We start from the raw sequence: 21302 nt of genomic DNA, 5'->3' as shown, positions 1-21302 counted from the left end.
GTCGGTCTTGCACCAAACCCATTGCTATGGAGAGAGTTCGAATGCCACGTGAAGATTTTTCTTTTTTATTGTTTTCACATATCTTAAAAACATGAGTGAAAATTAATAAAATATTTAAACAATGAAATACAGAATTGAATTTGTCAAAGATGATATAAACCATATAATTTTGAAAAATGCATGTATAGCTTTCATGAACTTTTAGAATTGAGAAATGTCTTTTCTCAGAGCGGGAGATTGTCCTTGCGTTGTACGCCTCCATTCTTTAATGAAATAATTATAAGGCTAAGCAGTATTTAATTAACAAAGATTGCATTGAAGTCTATGAGAAAATGGTCCATCTTGCGAGTTTTATTCAAATTAACAATTTGAAACTCCTTTTCCTAAAAATGTGTAAAACAAATGAATGGACATATGATCATTTTCAACTTCAGATTGAAAATTTAGAAAAGACAATAGTACAACGAAAGAATAGAAAAAAGGACTTTTCATTCTCTTTAGACAAATGGACAAGGCTTTCGCCTACATGGATGTAGGCGAAAGCCTGTCCACTTCTCTAAGGCCTAAAGAGAAAAAATTAAGGTACTTTTAACGTACTAAGATTGACCTTTCGACATAAATCACAGAAAAAAAACATGGAACAATGATAACTTTATTTAACACATTGATGTCAGTTGGACAATATCAGTGTTGAGAAAGTCTTTTTCGTCTTCCAAGCAGCCATCCGGAACTCCCCGGCTCTTTGTGTTGTGTGACGGAGAGCTGGAGGTCCAGGCAAACCAGCTGTTTCCCCGTGGCGTTCTCGTTCACTTTTACATTCACATGGTAGTCACCCTATAATAGAAGCCACGTCAGATATCTTAATCAACCACGACTGGAAATAATTTCGTTTAAAAAAAAAATATTTTTTAGAGAAAAGTGTTAAGATTTTTTTTAATCCTACAGGTTAGGATACATGTAGAGGTACACATGTATAATTAGCCACAGTTAAAAGTAACAATCATACAGTTTATATACAGTGTATAAACTTGATCAAGTACCGCTGCAAACCAGGTGAGAACAGATGGAATACTTGGGATACTGATGGTGTAGTCGTTGATACGGAGATCCCTAGCGGGCTGGGGACACTGACTAGCATTGACCCCCACGCTGCTCAGCATAGTCTGGATTTGTTTACCGATACCCCCCATTATTCCAGCCCAGTCCTCGGTGATCATCTGGTTAACCGTTGTACAAAGATCATTGTACGTACTGAAACAAAAAGGTATGTAGCACATCACAAAGGTGGAAAATTTTACCATCATTCCGTCTTTTGGAAAAGTGGAAAATTCTCTCCGATCGAGACACAAAACAGTTCGTACATAACATTTCTACGATACTAACCTGTATGAGAGAGAGAGAGAGAGAGAGAGAGAGAGAGAGAGAGAGAAGGGTGGGCTTTACATATTCTAAATAAATTACCAGGAGCCGACGTGGAGCAGACACGGGATCGGAACTTCCAGTCCTAGAAACGTTTTCCTTTTAACAGAGAGGGACATTCTTGAGCTTCCAATGGTATTTGTCAGACTGGCATCAACGGAGAGATGTATGTCACCCGGGACCTGCACCGGCATAGGGGTCACAGAAACGCTACGAATAACGACATCACTACTGGAACCTGAAAACATATCACCATGGTTTGGAAAAATAATCACAAAAATAAAATACTACTAGACTGATAAGTATAAATACATGAATATATACTTAGATAGCAAAAAATATATAAACACATGACTTTCTTCATTAACCTAGCTAATTAATGCCTTTCTTATCCCAGTATAGGTTGTAAAATTTAAATAACGTGTAATTAAATAACTAGTTCCTCAACTTCAGCATTATTTTATTTTTTTAAAAAGTAAGCTGCGGTTTCTTCAAAGAAAGAACTCAATCTTCCTCCCTCCAGAGAGAGAGAGAGAGAGAGATTGTTTGACATGAAATTTTCTGGCTGCAGATTTGACGTAAAAGAAATTACTGTCGTCTTCTCTAGAAAGAAAAAAAAGTTCATAAGAAAGAAAAAAAAATAGTTAATAATTTTCAATTCCATTTGTTTACATCATCATGTTGGTAACTTGATGTAAATGTGCGGTTAAAATAAGAAATCAAATGACAGACGCGGCAGAAAAAAGAAATATTACATGTATAACATAATTGCAAGCAATGCAGTTTTATATAAAATTCGTTATAATTCCTGGATTTGTTTTCTCTGCATAGAGAATATTTATCAATTTTGAGTTACATAAACGTCTTGTAGTACTATTATCACATGGGTTATTAATTTCTTTTATGGGATAAGTAACACAGTATATAATTTATAATTTAAAAAAATACCAAATTGAAATCGAATATTGTAATACACAGGGCAGTAATGTACAAAATGATTTTTTTTTTTCATTTTCAACCAATAATTTGGAAGCATAGCATAAACGGTTTTCCTTAAGGATAATTGGTTTACGGTAACTGCCTGTTTCAATGAATAGTGATTGTGCACTGATTCTTAATTTTGTTAGCTGTGATCCTTCATGCTTTTTTTTTAAAGGAAACTTTAAAGTAATCCTGCAATTTCATAATCATTACAGTTTAAGATTTTACTACTGAAATAAAGTTTTCCAATGTTAGAAGTTGAAATTTTGCTCAATTAATAATAATGAAAAACTACTGTCATGTATTTTTTCTTTTATCTAACTATAATATACTAGTTACATTTTGTTTCTTTAAAAAAGGGCCCATTTAAACATAGAAAGGTTTCCCGGCGTCAGGGGCAGTTTACTGCACTTCCCGTCAATGGAAGTCAACTCGCTAAAGACGTACCTGCAAGATTAGAAATTTGTAAATATCTGCTCTAAAATTACCACAGTCGGTCAACTGAAGTTGTGTTATTTCGGCCAAAGCCAGAGAAAGTCCCACCAATAGACAGAAAATGCTTCCCCCATCTTTCTTTCTTCACCTTCTGATTGCGAATACAGAGCAAGTACACCTGGGTAATAGAGAGAACAAACCGAGTGAAATGTTCGACCAACATTCAAAGATTTGAAAAAAGTTAAATTCAGTTAGAAAAACTATATTTTTTCAAGGGCATCAAATTATACTGAAAGACATTATAGTGTAAACCGATGTTTATCCAATATCGGTACGCATATTTTCGGATGTTTTTTTTTCCAGATGTTCTTCATGCAATAGGTTATATGAATATATATATTGCTTGACATATATGTTTTTGATATCATTTTATTCTTTTTATTATCTATTGTAAAATAATCAAAAAATGCTATTGTAGTACAAATTTCAAATAAATTTAATTGTCAACATTCCAAATATCGATGCTATATTTATACCACCACGGAGACATGCTTGAACATTTTGTTGGCGTGGCCTTCGCGTGTCTCAGAAGAAAGATGGACGTTCGTGACGATGCAGACATGTTTGTTCAAAGAGCAAACAAAAGATGGAAAATTAGGTCAAATAGCAATAAATCTAAGATATACTGCACCTAAGAACAATAAGTGACTGATAAGAAACATTAATGTTTTTACTTTAATTAGTAACAAATAAGAAAAGGTGCGCAAGGCATATGCTACTGGGATATATAATAATTATGAACAAATTAACCTCCACTATTGTACCCAGAGTACAAATGTAACGCTCATCCTCATCCCATTGCTGAATTTTATTTGATGCATTTCTCAGACTCTGTTGAAAGACATATTTCGAAATGTATTTTACCAATTATCAATTTATCAAACTGGCATTCAGTCGATATAGATGAGCGACCCGATTTTGAACCTAATTAATGAATGCTCCGATATTTTTATCAAGATAGCAGTTTGAAGGTGTTTTTTTTTTTAAATAAAAATGTTCCACTAGAGGAATATGCCAAAGTTTGATTATTGTCCAATTAAATGTACCTTGAATTTAACATATAAGTATATGGACAGCGCATGTTATTTAAAGATAATGTAAATATTAATTAAATTTGAATTTCAAACAAATCTTTTAGTGAAAATATGTATAAACCCTCTCTTTATTAAACTATGATTGACCTTTGAGTTTGATCTACTTTTAAAAAACTTTAACCTTGGTTATAACTTTTGAACGGCAATGGCTAGGGCTTTTATTCTTCACAAATGTAATCTTTGTGACAAGAAATAAAATGAGTCACTTAACAGAAATTTTCACAAATTAAAAGTTTATTCGATCTTTTCATCAAGGGAAGATAATTCTTCAAAAGCGTTTCTAAAGATCCATGAGGCGCCGTTTTGGTATTTACCGCCAAAAAGTGATATCACCTATTTGAATAGGTGATATCACTTATTCGAATAGGTGAAATCGCCTATTCGAATTGAGAATATCACCTATTGAATTCATTTCCAATAGGTGATATTATCACCCATTTGAATAGCTAGGTGATATCACTTATTCGAATATAGGTGATATCTATGGCACGCCAAATTCACAAAAATGAGATAAACCTAGTTTCACAATTGATAAACTAGGTTTATCGACTGTAAACTATAGTTTACAAACCGTAAACTATAGTTTAAGATTCGTTAAGTATAGTTTTCATCTGTAAATCTATATTTAACGGTCGTTAACTATAGTTTACGAATGCTAATCTAAGTTTATCTGTCTGAATAAAGCGTTAACAATAGATTTTGTTGATAAACATAGATCCACGTTTGTAAACTATAGTTTACAATCGTAAACTATAGTTAAGAGTTGTTAATCATAGTTTCACAAATCGTGAAACTGTATTTATCAGATCGTTAACTATATTTAACGGTTTGTAAACTATAGTTTACAAATCGTGAAACTGTATTTATCAGATAATCTATGTTTTTCAATCGCAAATAATTGTTTTCCGTGTTAAGTATAGTTTGCGGTTGTGAAACATAGATTATCGCGTTAACTATAGTTTACAGATGTAAAATATAGATTAACGTTGTTAACTATAGTTTACAGTCCGTAAACTATAGTTTACAACCGATAAACCTAGTTTATCGATTGTGAAACTATGATTTGCTCATTTTTGTGAATTTGGCGTGCCATAGATATCACATATTGGAAATGAATAGGTGATGTCACCTGATCGAATAAGTGATATCACCTATTCAATTTGAATTGGTGATATCACCAATTCGAATAGGTGATATCACCTATTTGAATTTCTTACAACAATACATAATGAATGCTCCTTTTTATATATAGATAACCATCAAGAAAATTCGGACTACCCAGTTTTCATGAGTTTTTCACGATTTTTCTTATAGTATACGTGATAGATAAGTGAAATAAATGAATCTGTGAGGAAAGCAAACTACGATTTCTACTAGGGTTGCTTAAAATTAAATGAAATATTATAATCAATTGTTTCCTAGAATGGTAAAACGAAAGTGAAAGTAAGTAAGATTTAGGGATGTATATATAGTTTTGGGAGCCATTGTTATTTCATAAATACTCGTAATTTGAACAGGGAGCTATCACCTATTCGAATAAGTGATATCACGTATTCAAAATGACATGGTAATATCACCTATTCGAATAGATTATATAGCCTATCTAATTTGAATAGGTGATATATATCACTTATTCAAATGAGTGATATCACCTATTCCAAAGGAATGGGTGATATCACCTATTCTAATTAGTGATATCACCTATTCGAATAAGTTATATCACCTTTTCGAATAGATGATATCACAAATTTAAATTAAATGTGTGATATCACCTATTTGAATAGATGATACATGTATAACTTATTCGAATAGGTGATATCACCTATTCAAAATCTGAAAAGGTGATATCACTTATTCGAATAGATGATATCACTAGTTGAATAGGTGATATCAACTATTCGAATAAGTGATATCACTTTTTGGCAGTATAATTAATACCAAAACTGTGCCTCATAAAATTCCCAGGTTAGCTTGGACTTTCGGGGCTATATTTTAGGCCTTTCTCTTGTAAGTGTGTACTCTTTATGCTCATTTGGGCACTGAATTAGTAATAAAACATTAGTTTTTGTCAAATGGCGAATAGGTTCTCATTGGTGAAGAAATTAATAACATCAGGAACTTTAAATTGTTGTTGACAACGATGAGACGAATTCTTTGCTGGACGAGACAATGTTATTAGCTCACCTGAGCCGAAGGCTCAAGTGAGCTTTTCTGCTCAAAATTTGTCCGTCGTCTGTTGTTTTTATCGTTATCTAGCAATGTATTTTTAACTAGTTTAATTAATATCATTCAAATTTGTTCAAAATTTCTTCATTATACATTGAATACCTTAACCTACATAATATTTTCAAAATAGTGTTAAAATAACTTTAGAAATAAACCAGAAATTTCTTGACAATCGAAAAAAGGTAAACTCATTTCCCAAGCTTCATACCAATGAATTTTCATACATGTGCCAATTTCAGATCCGTGTCTTCGAGGAGGGGTTCGTGTTTTATTGGGGGTGGGTGGGTCCAAGGTCATTTTTTACTTGGTTTAGTATATGAATTTAATATTAACTCTGACAATTCCAAATCATATGGGAGGAGGGCTGCTCGCGCCGTCTAGATCTGTGCATATCCTGTGTTTACTAGAAAAAGTTTGTTAAAAGTATGTAAATATTATTATGTGTGAACTATGTTTAAATCTATTTCAATTTAATAAGTGATCAATAAAATAAACTTATTTCAAGAAATACGAATTAGTCCGTGTTTGAGTTATTCGTATTAGGTACTATTTTTAGATCTTTTGACATGGATGACTGGCAATCGCATCATCTCGGATCGTTCCGTCAGAGGTCGGAAAAACATACTCATCCCCACTTTCAAAAGTGAGTTATCTCCCCTCAAAATCGGAACTCTTCAACACTAGCATAACTTCCGCGGACTACATGTTACGATAATCCAACAAAATAGTGATCAACTTACACGCTGTATTTAAAATTTTAAAAGAAGGAAACGGTTTGCATTTTTTTAGATAATAAATTATTTTATAAAGGGTCTGTTAGCCCCCCCCCCCCCCTTTCTAGAAAGCTATACGAATTAGCCAGGCACGTAGCATCGTCTTTAAAAGGGGGGGGGGGGGTTAGCCAAAGAAATATTTTTTTCTTACCTGGAAAAGTTGGCAAGCAAAGAAAAACCTTGCCCAAAGTTGAAAAAGCTAATACTTATTTCAGTACCAGTTCCTTGGCATACAATACTACATTTCCCTTATATAACTTTACCGTAGTATAAACTGAGTGTGTGTGGGGGGGTGGGGGGGGTGGGGGGTTGACAACCTGTCTATCAATGAACATTTTCAATAGAAAAAGTAATATTGGGAAAAAAGTGGGGGTTGGGCTAAACCCCTTGACCCTTCACCCCCCCCCCCCCCCTCCGTGCGTACAGGTACAGAGAATATGTAAATGGGTTGAACAGTTGAAAATGAACCAAAGTTGTGAAAATTAATATTATTATTTGAATTTTTAATTGTGAATTCAATAAAATTACGGTACATATATTTTTTCACAGATGTACATGTATGTCAGGTACACGGAGTCTCTCTCTCTCTCTCTCTCTCTCTCTCTCTCTCTCTCTCTCTCTCTCTCTGATATTGTTTATTTACACACTTTGCAAAAAAAGAATAACTTATAAAAATAAATACATGTACTTACACTGAAAGGATTTAAAAAAAATAAATAACACTTGAGAAAAGATTGTTTTCAGTTAATTAACGAGAAATACGCTAGGAAATTATTGTATCAATTTCGTGTTTCTGCTCTCAATTCTCTGATCTAAAACAAAATGTGTATTTTACTCGGGAATATACATGTACATATGCTTAGATCCTACACTAAAACTTTGATTAAATGCAGCTCAGACTTTATACGACATATGTAACACGAATTCAGGTCGATGCTATTTTAATTAGTCTTTCTTCGTTACATGAGCACATGAGATTAAATTACTCATTTAGAATTCCATTCAAAGTTTTAATACTAAATTGTGAATCAATTATTTTACAAATAGGAAATTCTAGAAACACGGTTAATTCAAATGAAATAGGCCTTTAATTGTCACCAAATGTGTTCTTGTAAGTAAAAGTTCTATGTTATGACATACAATCGAGCAAAAACGCAGTTTCTTGGTATCGGTAGCGGAAGACGAACTACTGCTGTATATGCAGCAATTTCAGAGGTAAAACTGTAGATGGACATGTCATCAGTCTTCAAAAAATTCCTAGAGATACAATGAAAATATGGCTGCAGCAGGCTAGATTAATTCGTAAAAACTTTATAACTAAAAATTTGTTCCGCACATTTTGTAAATAATGATGATCCGTCTGCAGAACATCCACTACCGAAAATTAGCTTTTTTGTTTGTGTTTTTTTTTAATAGGCCTATTCGAATATGTATCAGCATTTTAATAGTAATTTGTTTCTTTTTTTTGTAAGGGGGGGGGGGTCACACAGCACCTTATTAGAGTACTACACAGATTAATACAAATCCAGAAAGAGACTATGAGTGGGCAATTTAAAAAAAATACGAATCAGTTAAGATTTCTTTTTATTCACAAACACAATAACATTTTTCCATATGACAGAGGCATACACCATGAACATGTTTACATCAAGAACGTCCGCGGAAGTGACTTTATTTATAGCGCATGCGTATTAAACACAGTAAAAGAGTTCCCTTCAGGGGAAATAACTCACCTTTTGAAAATGGGGAAACATTATCGGATGTTAAAAATTTATACATTTCCTGTTTATTCAAATATAGGAAAGACGGAGTTAGAAGTCCCTTCTATAATATATTTTAGGTAATATCATGACATTGAATAAAGTTCAACTCCATATTCCACAGATAATAGATCTCTATATGCATTTATTTCAAAGATCATAAAAAGGGAGGGTTGTCATGGCGTCTACCATATACATTCGAGGTCGTTTTTCCGCTAGTCGGAAAGGCCCGAGAAGGTGCGATTGGGATGACTGGTTTTGATTTCTCGTTGGTTATCTTGATTCCGTGCTGGTTGTTCCCGGGTGAGGCAGATTTTGACGTTCATTCATATTTTTCATTTAGTCAACTTGTAGAGTTTGGGTGTTTGGATTTAAGAGTTGTTTTATTAATTTTCTTATTTTTAATATTACGGAGTGTATGTACTTATTTTCATTTATTTCATTTAATTATTACCACTCGAATACGTATGTATATGGCGAGACCGTATATTTTGTAAGAGTGCAGTCAGTTTAATAAAACTTTTAAATCCAGTCTAAAGTTATTTTGTTAAATTACATATTAAATAATTGCATTTTTATCGTAATTCAGAGTATTATTTCACAGTCTTTATTGATAGATTGACTGAGTGAGCAGGAACACCTAACGACAAAAGATATGATTTTAGATTGGCATGTTAAATGTTTGTTTATAAATACACCATGTACTGTTTCTAAATATTTTTGCTACAGGGTTATATAATGTTTATATCTAAATAAAGTCTTCAAAGAACCCAGGCTGTCTGATCTTTGTTATTCTGGGAAAAACAGGGGTTACACGTGGACGTGGAGTTACCATGATTACCGAGCAATTCTTACATTTAAAGAATCCAGTCTGTTTATCAGATATATTTTTCTTTATCTTTATAATCAAAATGATAACAAGAAATTTTAAACTATTTATGTTTTTTTTTTCATTGACGAAGAATCTTTTTTTTTCCAGATGACACATTGAGACCGACTTACCTTAGGGTCGATTTTACTGGAAACCGGTTAACTTTTTTTTTTGCTTGTATCACGTGATCGGTAATTTACAGAGGCCGATGAGCCGAAGCAGGATATTGGACCACCGTGACCATCATGACACGTTTACAAACGTCAACATTGAGATGATCGAGAGGGTAAGTTTGTTTTCATAAAAAAAAGAATTTCAGTAACTGATTTCAGTTGACATAGGCCTATAACGATTGACATGTAAAATGTCGCGCTGTATCGATACTCTGTTAAATTAGGCTCATAGTCATACTGGCGTGCCGACTGACAAGTAAATCGATTGTAATGTACCCAGCAAAACTTTAAGCTCTCTGCTTGAGAAAATTCGGACAGATAGAGCGGATAGCTATAGACCCAAGCGTTGTAAAACGGTCCTACTAAACAGAGTACGTTATGCTAGTAGATCTACGACAGAGTAGGCCTACTTTAGAGTACGCTAATAAAATTTTATAATTTAAGGATGTACAACACACCTGCCCCAAAAAAATCCTGTCGTTTAATTTTCATTATTTTTGTATATTTAGTACATGACTATATCTACTGCATGTATGCACATTTTGGACAAAATCGTTCGAGTGGTTTTTGGACAGGAACTTTCAAAAGTTACCCCCCTTTAGTTGTTTACAAGGAGAGAAAATTTGTAATCAATGAACTACTTAAACCTTGATTATCAAAAAAGCCAGGTTAGATATAAATGTCAAATTTCATTGACTTATTCCTTTAACCATTTAACACAAAAGCATAGTCATTTTTTTTATATACATATCAACAAAGCAATTTTTAAAGACCTTAAACTGAAAAACTATGAATTATCTAAGCCTTGAAAATTGTGTATTTTTCAAATTCAAAATTTTTTTGTGAAAAACCCTGTCGTTTAATTTTGGTAAAAAACTCTCTTTAGGTAGCTGGTAGTAAAAATAATCTTCATAATTTTTTGTATAATTTTTGTACGACCAGTTTTGATTTAATAGCGGAAAATTACCCTCTCCCCTTTCTCATTAAATCACGTTCCCGCGCGTCTTTCAGACGGGGGTCGATCACTTTGCCATGAATCTACAAATACACATTTAAAAAAAATCAAATTGGAATATTGCTTTTGCTTCAAAAATATATTAACTTACAAATTTAAAAGTTCTCATATGTAAAGCGTATGTAAAGGTAGATTTTTAGGCAATTTTTGAATACCCCTACCACCCCCACCCCTTCCTTTTTTGCGTCGCAGACCATGAGCGTTTGACGAAACGTCGTTTACAGTGCAAATATACTAGTATTTCGTCATTTGAATCCCAGAGGTATGCATTAGTTTTTAAATTCATGAATGCAGAATAAATATTGACTACTGTTTTTATATGTATCAGGAAAAAATTACTGAAGGATTTTAGTGTTTAGTCCCTATATATATGTACATGTAGGCGTTATGCATTCCATATCACATGAAACCTGGATACGAATTCAAGTTATGTTGAACTTGAATATGTTCATTTTTAATTTTATTTCTTTAATTTTATTTATAAAAAAAATAGTGTATGTTCAACTCTCCTGTGGTATAAATGGAAATAATTGTAGTTTCTTTCACATGTTTCATGCCATTATTTCAAACGAGACAGTATGTGGCCGTGGGGATACATCGACATTTGCATAGATGTACACCCCTCATGATATAATTGTACGCATTCTTTCAATGTCGTTGCTTTTAAAGTTAAAATGAAAATTCCGTGTTCGTCCTCATTAACTTCAAAATATCAAACATTTCAACTTATATCAAATCGCATATTGATATTTTTAAAAATCTTATAAGCTACGTTTTGTTTTGATTCGAGGAAATGCGAACCGACATTGTTGACAGTGACAGAAAGTCAAACGATTTGCTGCAACAGGATATTCATAAATGCAGATAATTTCAGTAGTAGTGAACATTTCTTTTCAATTCTAAACTTACATTGTGTATATGAGGTCTATAGTATTCAATTCTCGGATTTATCAGGTCTTGCTGTAAATGTATCCGATTCTGTGGAAAACCGTGAATAAAGGGAGGAAAATAAACATCTCCTACATTTTCAGAGTTGTTCCTCTTTGATCAGTAAGGGTCTGAGAACAACATCGATTTTACATTGTAAAAAGTTTGTTGTTTTATTTAATTAAAGAAGAAAAACAATATCTATATCGTAAATGCACAATTTGTAATGAAAACCATTAATCGGAATGTTATATAGCCAATATTGTACATAATGAGAATTTTGGCAATGTCAAATAAAATTTTCAGAATAAAAAAATGCTGCGCTTTGATCAAGAATACAATTTTATTATTGTATATGAAATGAAATAAACATTAAGGGATGGTATTTTATGTCTTGCTTTTTACGGAGTTTAATAAGGTTAATTAAAAAAATACTTATTGATTGAGTATGGTACTCATTATCACAGCCAAGCCCCATATCCCATTTTTCTTTATGATTGATATAATACATCGGGATCGTTTTACTCGTCATTTTGACGCTTTATTTTTGACGTTAAATTTGACGTCACATCAAACCTTCAATTGAAATCGCAAGAGTTATCTCCCCCAGTGTGTTGTACGTCTTTAATGCTTTTTTATGTCTTTCTATATTAGTTTAACATAATAAAAATATATTTTGAATAAATTGTGTACCCGGTATGTTCTTTACTTTAGAAGTAATTTTAATTTTTGATTTCAGGTTACGGTTTATCGTTTGATCCGGACGATCCCGATCTAATTTAACTTCAAATGTTTCATTTTTAATGTGAAAAATATTGAGTTTTTCGTAATGCAGTTATTTAACTTTTGATAAATAAAATTAAGTTGAAATTAATAAGTCTGAAACAAAATAATAATCGAGATCGGGGTGTTAATAATCTTTAAAGCATTGAATCATGGTTGTTGCTTTCTTGTCAAAATATTGCTAAAAAACAAATATTTGGGACAAATGTTTCAATATTATTTTATAATACTGCTTAATCAAGTTGTTTATACATAAATGAACAGTCTAATTATATTAAAATGTATGATTTTTGTAGCGTACTCAGAAGTACTTTAGCGTACTCTGTTTAGTAGTACCCGTTGTACTTATACACTCTTACATTTGGGAATTAAATATGCATGATATAAGGGAAAAATATGTAAATTGAATAATGTGTAACTGTTAAATATTGACCGAATTATTATAATATTATTTTGTCATACAATCCTGTACGACATCTGAATTGAGAGCGTAAGTTATCACCATAGTTATTTACGACATATGAACAGACCGATATTATCATGAAAACATTTTTAGAACTACTATAATCTTTAAAAAATCACTTAAGACTCCAAAGTGCAATGGGACTCCAAAGTCCGATGGTCATGCCAAAGTCCGATGGTCTGCTCCAAACCCCGATGGTTTGACACGCCAGAGTCTGATGGTGCTGAAAACAATTAACGTTTATGACGTCATAGTGCTACTTCGCAAAAATGCAATGCCGCGCCATGCCAAGGGCCTATTTTTCAAAATAAATACACAATAGATATTAAATGCAAAGATTAAGCCTAATCTTTTGGATATAGGTGCGAGACTAACACTTATCAGTCGAAAATTGTGTAACAAGTATAAGCTAGATATCTTGGATGGGTGCATGACGAACCCAAATCAGTCCAATAGTGTGCGAGGACTACCCATAAAATCTCTCGGGTGAGTTCGCAGAAACACATTGGTGTTCAAGAACTAACCCTTATCAGTCAAGTGGTGTTCAAGGACTGACCCTTATAGCTCTGGTGGGCAAAAACAATAAGCAAAATCAGTAAAATTGTATGCGAGACAAATATTAAATCAATGGATCATGACGTCGTACTATTGTGACATCATAAACGTTGATTGTTCCTTCGCACCATCAGACTTTGGCGTATCTGACCATCGCACTTTAGTGCAATGTGTCTCATAGGAAACGAGCCATTGGACATTGGTTTGACCATCGGACTTTGGTGACCGTAAAGACAGCGAGCCATCGGGGTTTGGCACAGACCATCGGGTTTGGCGAGACCATCGGACTTTGGCGTCACCATTGCACTTTGGAGTCTTACATATATAAGGTGTTATGTTATGTTAACAAAGAGAAGTTGCAATGTCAGTATAAACTTGTTTTTGCCAATTTTTATGTGAACTTTTAATATCTGACCTGAGATTTCCCCCTCTAATTGGACGCTGCGAATTCCCAGATGTCATAATGGTGCCCATTCTGACATTTTCTTGGTACATAATATATCAAAATTGTTTTTTTAAAAAGCCTTGAAAACAGATATTTCGGATTAAAGAAATTTTAAAAGACCTTTTTACCAATACTGTATTTAATAGTGTAATTTCGCATCATGCAGAGCGTGTAAATACATGTAGTTTTTTTATTACAAATATGAATGACAGAAGTTTATAAAATGATCTTTTTCTCTGTCTCTGAAAAATTGTTAAGAACAATTTTGCAACAGAAAATTTTGACATTGAAATTTCAGCTCATGGTGCTTTAATTCACATTAAATCATATTCAAATTGAACAAGTGACATTAAAAGAACTGTTTAAAGTATAAATTTTATGTTCTAACTGTAAAAAATATGTACTTTGAAGTAGTTTCTTTTTCTTGAGATCCAATTTCAATGACGTGATTTTCCAATCGGTGAAGCATTACATGCTGATGTACATCTCAAATTATGCATACATTAAGTTAAGGTTTAAAAAAAATAAATGCAGGTAAGTTTCTTTTAAATGCTCACTTACTTTTAAAATCTATAATATAAACATGAAATATGCAGTCCACTGTTTGTAATTTTAAGCTCTACTGGTGAGAGCTAATGCCCTAGTAAGGTGTCCATCCATCTGTCTGTCTATCCATTTTTCTGTAAACAATTTTTCAAAACACTAACCCCTCCCAGGTTTGGTCTTATTTTAATTTTACTTGGCTCACAAGTAGACTGCACTTGTCTATAAGACACATAATTAAGTGCATTGATTTTTATTTTTGATGATTGCAGTGATACCATGGTTACTAAAAATAGAAATATTGTTGATGTTTCTAATGCTACTCCTTTAACAGTTTTGATCAGTTCCAATATAACTTACCACACAAGACCAGTAGACTACACTAAGATACATATCTTAGAGCATTCGTTTTTAGCTCACCTCAACGAAGTTGGGGGGAGCTTATGTGATACCCTCGGCATCGGCGTCAGTGTCGGCATCGGCGTCCCGGGTTAAGGTTAAGTTTTTTGGAACAGTTTTCTTTTCAAGTACTTCTGTGTCCTATATTGATTAGACATGCATGGAAGATGTTTCTAATGTGTTTCATTGTACCAGTCAAAGTTTCAGATGCTGCAATTTCAGCAAAGGAATGACCAGGTTAATGTTTTTGGTGCAGGTGGTAACATTTTTGGTGCAGTTTTTGGTGTAGGTCTCATTTCCAAGTAACTATAAGCCCTATGTTGACCAAACTTACATGGATGGTACATCTTAGGATGCATACTACCAGACTTGCTTCGGATGCTGAATCTGACCTACATTTTCCGGTTGAGTGAACAGGTTAAAGTTTTTGGTGCAGGTTTCATTTCGAAGATACTATGAGCCCTATAATGACCAAACTTGCATGGATGGTACATCTTAGGATGCATTCTACTAGACTTGCTTCGGATGCTGAATCTGACCTACATTTTCCGGTTGAGTGAACAGGTTAAAGTTTTTGGTGCAGGTTTCATTTCCAAGTTTCTATGAGACATATAATGACCAAACTTGCATGGATGGTACATCTTAAGGTGCATACTACCAGTCTTGCTTCGGATGCTGAATCTGACCTACATTTTCCGGTTGCGTGAACAGAAAGTTTTTGGTGCAGGTTTCATTTCCAAGTTACTATGAGACATATAATGACCAAACTTGCATGGATGGTACATCTAAGGGTGCATTCTACTAGGCTGGCTTCAGAAGCTGAATCTGACCTACATTTTCCGGATTAGTGAAAAGGTAAGTATATAACTTTGAGCTCTATGTTGAACAAACTTGCATGGATGATACATCTTAGGATGCACACTAATGGACTTGCTTCAGATGCTGAATTCGACATACGTTTTCCAGATAATAGACCTCGTAAAAGTTATGGGTGCAGGTCTATCACCAAGAAACTATAAGGCTTATATAAACCAAAGTTGCACAAATGATGCATCAAGGGATGAAAACTCTCAATCTTGCTTCAGATGCTGGATTTTAATTACATTTTCATGATGAAGAACTAGTTTTAAGTTTTTATATAGGTCTATTCCAAAGTATCAAAATTGCATAAATTTTGCATTTTTGGATGTACACTTTTTGTTGGTTAATTGTGTGACTTAATTTGCCTTACTACTTAAAGACAACATTCGTTGAGGTGAGCTCTGTAATCTCTGATTACCTATGTTTTGTTATGATGAACAGTGTTGTCGGGGTTTCTAAAAACAGAAATTTCTCTAAATTTCCTTTATAATGCTTCTTCTCTTACATTTTTTGTTTTATTGTGATATAACTTTATTTGGAGCATTAGGTGACTTTATAGTATATAAGATAAAAGTTTTAGTGCATCTGCTTTTGATTTTGATGAGCAGTGTTCTGTTGCTTTTGCATGGTTTCAAGTACAAGTGCTACTTTTCCTTTGTTTTGAATGCAAACCCATAGAGCTACAGTTTCATTTGAGACTCCTGGTTATCTTTATATTCCAGTTGTTGTTTATAACAGTCTTTAGCTGCAATAATGTAGCCCTCTCTGATTTTTTTGTCCCCCGCTTGAAAAGTGGGGGATATTAATTTGGGTTTGTCCGTCCGTCTGTCTGTCTAGCTGTCCGTCTGTCCGTCCGTCCGTCTGTCTGTGCAATCGTGTCTGGTCCATATCTTTCTTACAGAGGACATTAGAATTTACTACTCCACACTAAGATTGCCCATGACCCAAGGGTGTGTCATGACCTTGACCCAAGGTCATTTGGGAAAGTTCAAGGTCACTGGAAGAAAATTTTCATAAATCATGTTTGATACATATCTTTTATGGATAAACTTGGTAGGTTCTCATTTCACACAAAGATTGCCCATGACCCAAGGATGTGTCATGACCTTGACCCAAGGTCATCTGGGGAAGTTCAAGGTCACTGGAAGAAAAATATCATAATTCGTGTCCTATCCATGTCTTTCTTATGGATAAACTTGGTAGGTTTTCATTTCACACAAAGATTGCCCATGACCCAAGGGTGTGTCATGACCTTGACCCAAGGTTATTTGGGGAAGTTAAAGGTCACTGGAAGAAAAAATTTCATAATTCAAGTCCAGTCCATATCTTTCTTATGGATAAACTTGGTAGGTTCTCATTTCACTGAAAGATTGCCCATGACCCAAGGGTGTGTCATGACCTTGACCCAAGGTTATTTGGGGAAGTTCAAGGTCACTGGTAGAAAAATTTCATAATTCGTGTTTGATATATATCTTTATTATGGAAAAACTTACTTCTGAAAAACCCAGCGGGGGGTATTTTGTCCTGTTTGGACAGTTCTAGTTATACCAACATTTAAGGAGACACTATGATGCAAAAATGGAAAAATTGACAAACATAGAATTTTTGCATGACCCTTGCATGACCCCATAATGAAAGTATTGCTTTACTATTGTACTCATGTGCAGAAAAGTTGATAAGTTTCAATGGTTACAATGTGTTCTCTTCTCTTTCTAGATGTTTGGTAAGATAGCCTGTGATACTAAGAAGAGGTCCAAAGTAATTAACTAAGGAATCCACAATGACTAAAGAATTAATAATGACTGAGGAAAAGCCAAGGCGTTGTTCTGGTTTGTTCAGCATCCGTACTTGTATTTACATACTCGCAGGGCTATCCATTATTGTTCTGATTAACATGCTCAATGCTAACAATCATTTGACTTCACTGATCCTGCTTTCCAAGCAACTTAGAGATGGGTTCAAACAGTTTGTGAACTACAATAGCAGTTCTGATATGCAACATGATGGTCAGAGCAATTCTTATATAATTACAGCAATTCAATCCGGATCAGGCAGCACCGTTTCAGGATTAACCCCAGGCAACAGGGTCACACCCCAGAAAACGATTCAGACTCGCAAAACCACTATCAAACCAACAACTTTAAAAGTAACTACAAAAGCTCAGCCAGCACAGCCAACCCCGAGACCTGATGATTGTAAATTCTGCTTTGAACACAACTTCAAATATGTCATAGATAATGAACATATATGTGACTCTGGAGATGGCAAGAGTAATGTGGAGATAATTGTCCTTATTCTGACCGTGCATGCTAACAGAGAAGCAAGAGACACTCTCCGTCAAACCTGGCTAACTCCAACCAAAAACAACACATCTGACATTAGATACGCATTCCTACTAGGCAACACAAAAGATCAAAATCTCCAGAAAAAAGTGGAAGCTGAAAACACAATTTTCCATGATATCCTCCAAGAGGACTTTGTTGATGCATATATGAATCTGACATACAAGACCATAATGGCTTTCAAGTGGGCAAGCACTAAGTGTAAACAGGCAAAGTTTGTAATGAAGACAGATGATGATATGTATGTCAATTTAGAAGGAGTGAAACACGTGGTATCTGTTCACGGGAATAGCCTTCAGACTGCTGTGGGAGGAGCTTGTCATATGTCTGCTGGACCAATCAGAGACAAAAATTCTAAATGGTATGCATCAAAGTTAAGTTATCCAAGGAATACTTATCCAGGTTTTTGCTCTGGGACAGGCTATGTTACAAGTATGAATGTGGCTACAAAGATTTATGAAACTTCAAAGAATGTTCCTTTCTTTCACTTGGAAGATGTTTATGTTGCTCTGTGTATCAAGAAACTGGGTTACAAACTGAAACCTATCGCAGGATTTAACTCTGGCCGTACACCACCGGGTTGTGCATACAAGACAAAGAACGTTGTGACATCGCATTACATGGGTTTGCCATTGATCAGAAAGATGTGGAACTTGAAATGTTAAAATGTGATTGTTACAAATCTATAAATCCTTGTTTGTCTTGCTTGTGAGACAGAAGACAGCATTGAGAAAAAAGATCTTTAGAAATCCGCTGATACATTTTAAGAAATCCTTACTGATATAAATAACATGATTGAAATTCCAAAACAACCCTTTACAACCATTTTGTTTTATTTTTTTAAATGTGCACTTGTTTGATATTGCTTTCTGACCACCCTCATTTGAAATCCACATTTTTATTGTAATTATCCACCATTTGTGTACCCTGTGTTTTAGACATTGTAGTTTTTCTTTATATTCATTTCATACTTTTTTGTGATTTTACCATGTTTACATGATAGACATAATAAAACATACCCTTTTCCACATCACATCCTGTATCAGCTCTTGACGAATATATATCAGCCCTTGGGCCTTTGGCCCCCTAGCTGATATTGGCATTTCAGGCTGATACAGGATGTTATATGGGTGTGTATTATCGTCTATTTATATATGTGTATATTCTGTAATCAATGTTTTATACTTTGATTTTTTTAATTTGAAATCCTGACACAAATTAATTTTTATTGTTAAAAACAAAATGGTGATGTTAATTTTGTAATACTTCATACAGTATACACATGCAATGACTTTCAATACAATTTTCTTTCCAATCTGATTAATTTAGGATAAAAAATGCATTCTTTTTCTTTTATTTTTTTATCTTTTTTTAGTATGTTTACAACAAATACTGAATTTTTAAACAATACTGAAATCAGTACAGTGTAGTTTTGAAATGGTGTGAATTTTTTTAATTCTTAAAGGATTAAATTTACAATAGCAGAATTAATTTATCCAAAGAATATACCTACCTTATTTATATAAGCTTAGCTACTTAATTTAAGCCAAATATTTTGATTGAAATTGTCAAGAGTTCATTTGTCTGTTAATAATTTTTTGAACATTATGTTTCTCTCCACATTTTTTAAACTCAAAATACCACAAAGCTGGAGGATTAAGTCATTAAGATGAAGCAAATGTCTATACCAGGTACTTGATTTTTGCAGCTGTTCAAGTACCAGTTTATATATCTCAGTCTATGAATTTGCTCAGGCACATTGAGATAGCTAATTTTAACCTAAAATTTTCTCCAGATTTGGTACAAATGATTCCTAGTTGAAATGGGATTCTAAGTTGTTATAATGAAGGGCCAAGCCAGCCCTGAGAAGATGAAAGTTAAGTGGAATCTTTCTTAGCTAATTCAGATTATAAATTGTTCAAAAAATCATGGTCCCCAGGAGTAGGAAGGGTCACATTTAAGTTTTACATAGGAATACATAAGAAAAATCTCAAGAACCATTAGAAGAGGAAAGATGAAAATTATGTCAAAGCTTCCTAGAGTAATGTTGAAATATCATGGCCTCTAGGGGTCACATAGGACCACAATATGAATCATGTTTTATATGAAATAAGAAACCTTTAAAAATCTTTTTCTCAAGAATTAACCACCATACCAGAAAAGATGTAATCCAGATGAAAGCTCCTTGAGGCAGTATAGGTTCAGATCATGCTTGTAAGGGATAGGATGAGTCCATATTACATAGTTTACACAAGTAAAAATCTTAAAACTCTTCTAGAGCAAATCCAGTGATGAACTGCACATTTGAGTGGAAGCACCCTCTGATAGTGTAGATTTAGTTTTATTCAAATCACACTATATGGTGGGACCAAAGATGGCTTAATGTGACTTGGGTGAGTGTTGTGGCCCTAAATGTCTCTTGTTGGAGATTGTAATTAAGTTGTTAATACAATGAGCTCTTTGCAGAATGAGTCTATCTCAGCCATTATTTTATACCAAATTAATTTTTTTTTCAAAATGATATATACATGTATTTTCATATAGCATTACATAATGTTATCTTTATGCTTTGTTGTATTTGGATTTAAAGATGAATTAATTTAGAAATGCTTTTTGTTCACTTTTGTTTGTTTTTGACACACTTGAGGAGATATACATGTAACTATATCAGTATATTGAATATATAGATACATGTAAGGCCTAGAAAAAAATATGTTTGTTTCCGCTTTCAGGCTGAAAAAATATAGGGTAGGTAGGTAGGCAATTTTTTTTTTTTTTGAAAAATTTTTTTTGCTTCTTTAATCAAAACGTGTATAGAAGTAAAATTAATGACAAAAGAAATGGTGTTTTCAAGCATTACTGTGACTTAACTTATAATAGAAAGGTATATAAAAGCTTGCAAAGTATATAATTCCCTGGTTGAAATCTTGCACATCATGGGACAAAAGCATTAAAAAAATATTTAGGGTCGGCACTATAAATTAGGGTCGGTCGGGAAAGCGGAAACAAACATATTTTTTTTCTAGGCCTAATGGTATCCCCAACCAGTCTTCAAGAATTTTGAGAACAGGTTCACCAAAAGTAAGAAACACTCCAAAACTAGAATGTGTGCTTGCACACCAAAAAAATAAACGCAATTAAATTTTGTGAGAAGTTAATTTTTTTTCTTGTAAGAAG

The 21302-nt window shown here is 33.6% G+C and overlaps 2 protein-coding genes across 3 annotated transcripts; one reads left to right on the top strand and one right to left on the bottom strand.

Annotated features, from left to right (window-relative positions):
- Positions 1-636: 636 nt before the first annotated feature.
- On the bottom strand, positions 637-14009 carry LOC134277927 (ganglioside GM2 activator-like). The gene is made up of 5 exons (XM_062760228.1): positions 13951-14009; positions 2889-2977; positions 1462-1657; positions 1041-1251; positions 637-834 (listed from the first exon to the last, which is right to left on the bottom strand). The coding sequence occupies exons 1-5, from the start codon at positions 14007-14009 to the stop codon at positions 685-687; spliced, it is 705 nt and encodes a 234-aa protein (XP_062616212.1). The 3' UTR covers positions 637-684.
- On the top strand, positions 9788-20745 carry LOC134277940 (beta-1,3-galactosyltransferase 1-like). Of its 2 annotated transcripts, none has more exons than XM_062760242.1 (2): positions 9788-9913; positions 17500-20745. In XM_062760242.1, exon 2 carries the CDS (start codon positions 17564-17566, stop codon positions 18788-18790), a length of 1227 nt encoding a protein of 408 aa, XP_062616226.1. In that variant the 5' UTR covers positions 9788-9913; positions 17500-17563; the 3' UTR covers positions 18791-20745. The 2 variants fall into 2 exon arrangements, with proteins under 2 accessions (XP_062616226.1, XP_062616228.1); XM_062760244.1 differs by having other exon boundaries at positions 9810-9905.
- Positions 20746-21302: the final 557 nt, after the last annotated feature.

This window comes from Saccostrea cucullata, unplaced genomic scaffold, assembly GCF_032062105.1.
Source record: "Saccostrea cucullata isolate Sc308-1 unplaced genomic scaffold, CSIRO_AGI_Scuc_v1 ctg965, whole genome shotgun sequence".
Taxonomy (NCBI): Eukaryota; Metazoa; Mollusca; class Bivalvia; order Ostreida; family Ostreidae; genus Saccostrea; species Saccostrea cuccullata.
This window is presented reverse-complemented; position numbering and strand designations above follow the sequence as displayed.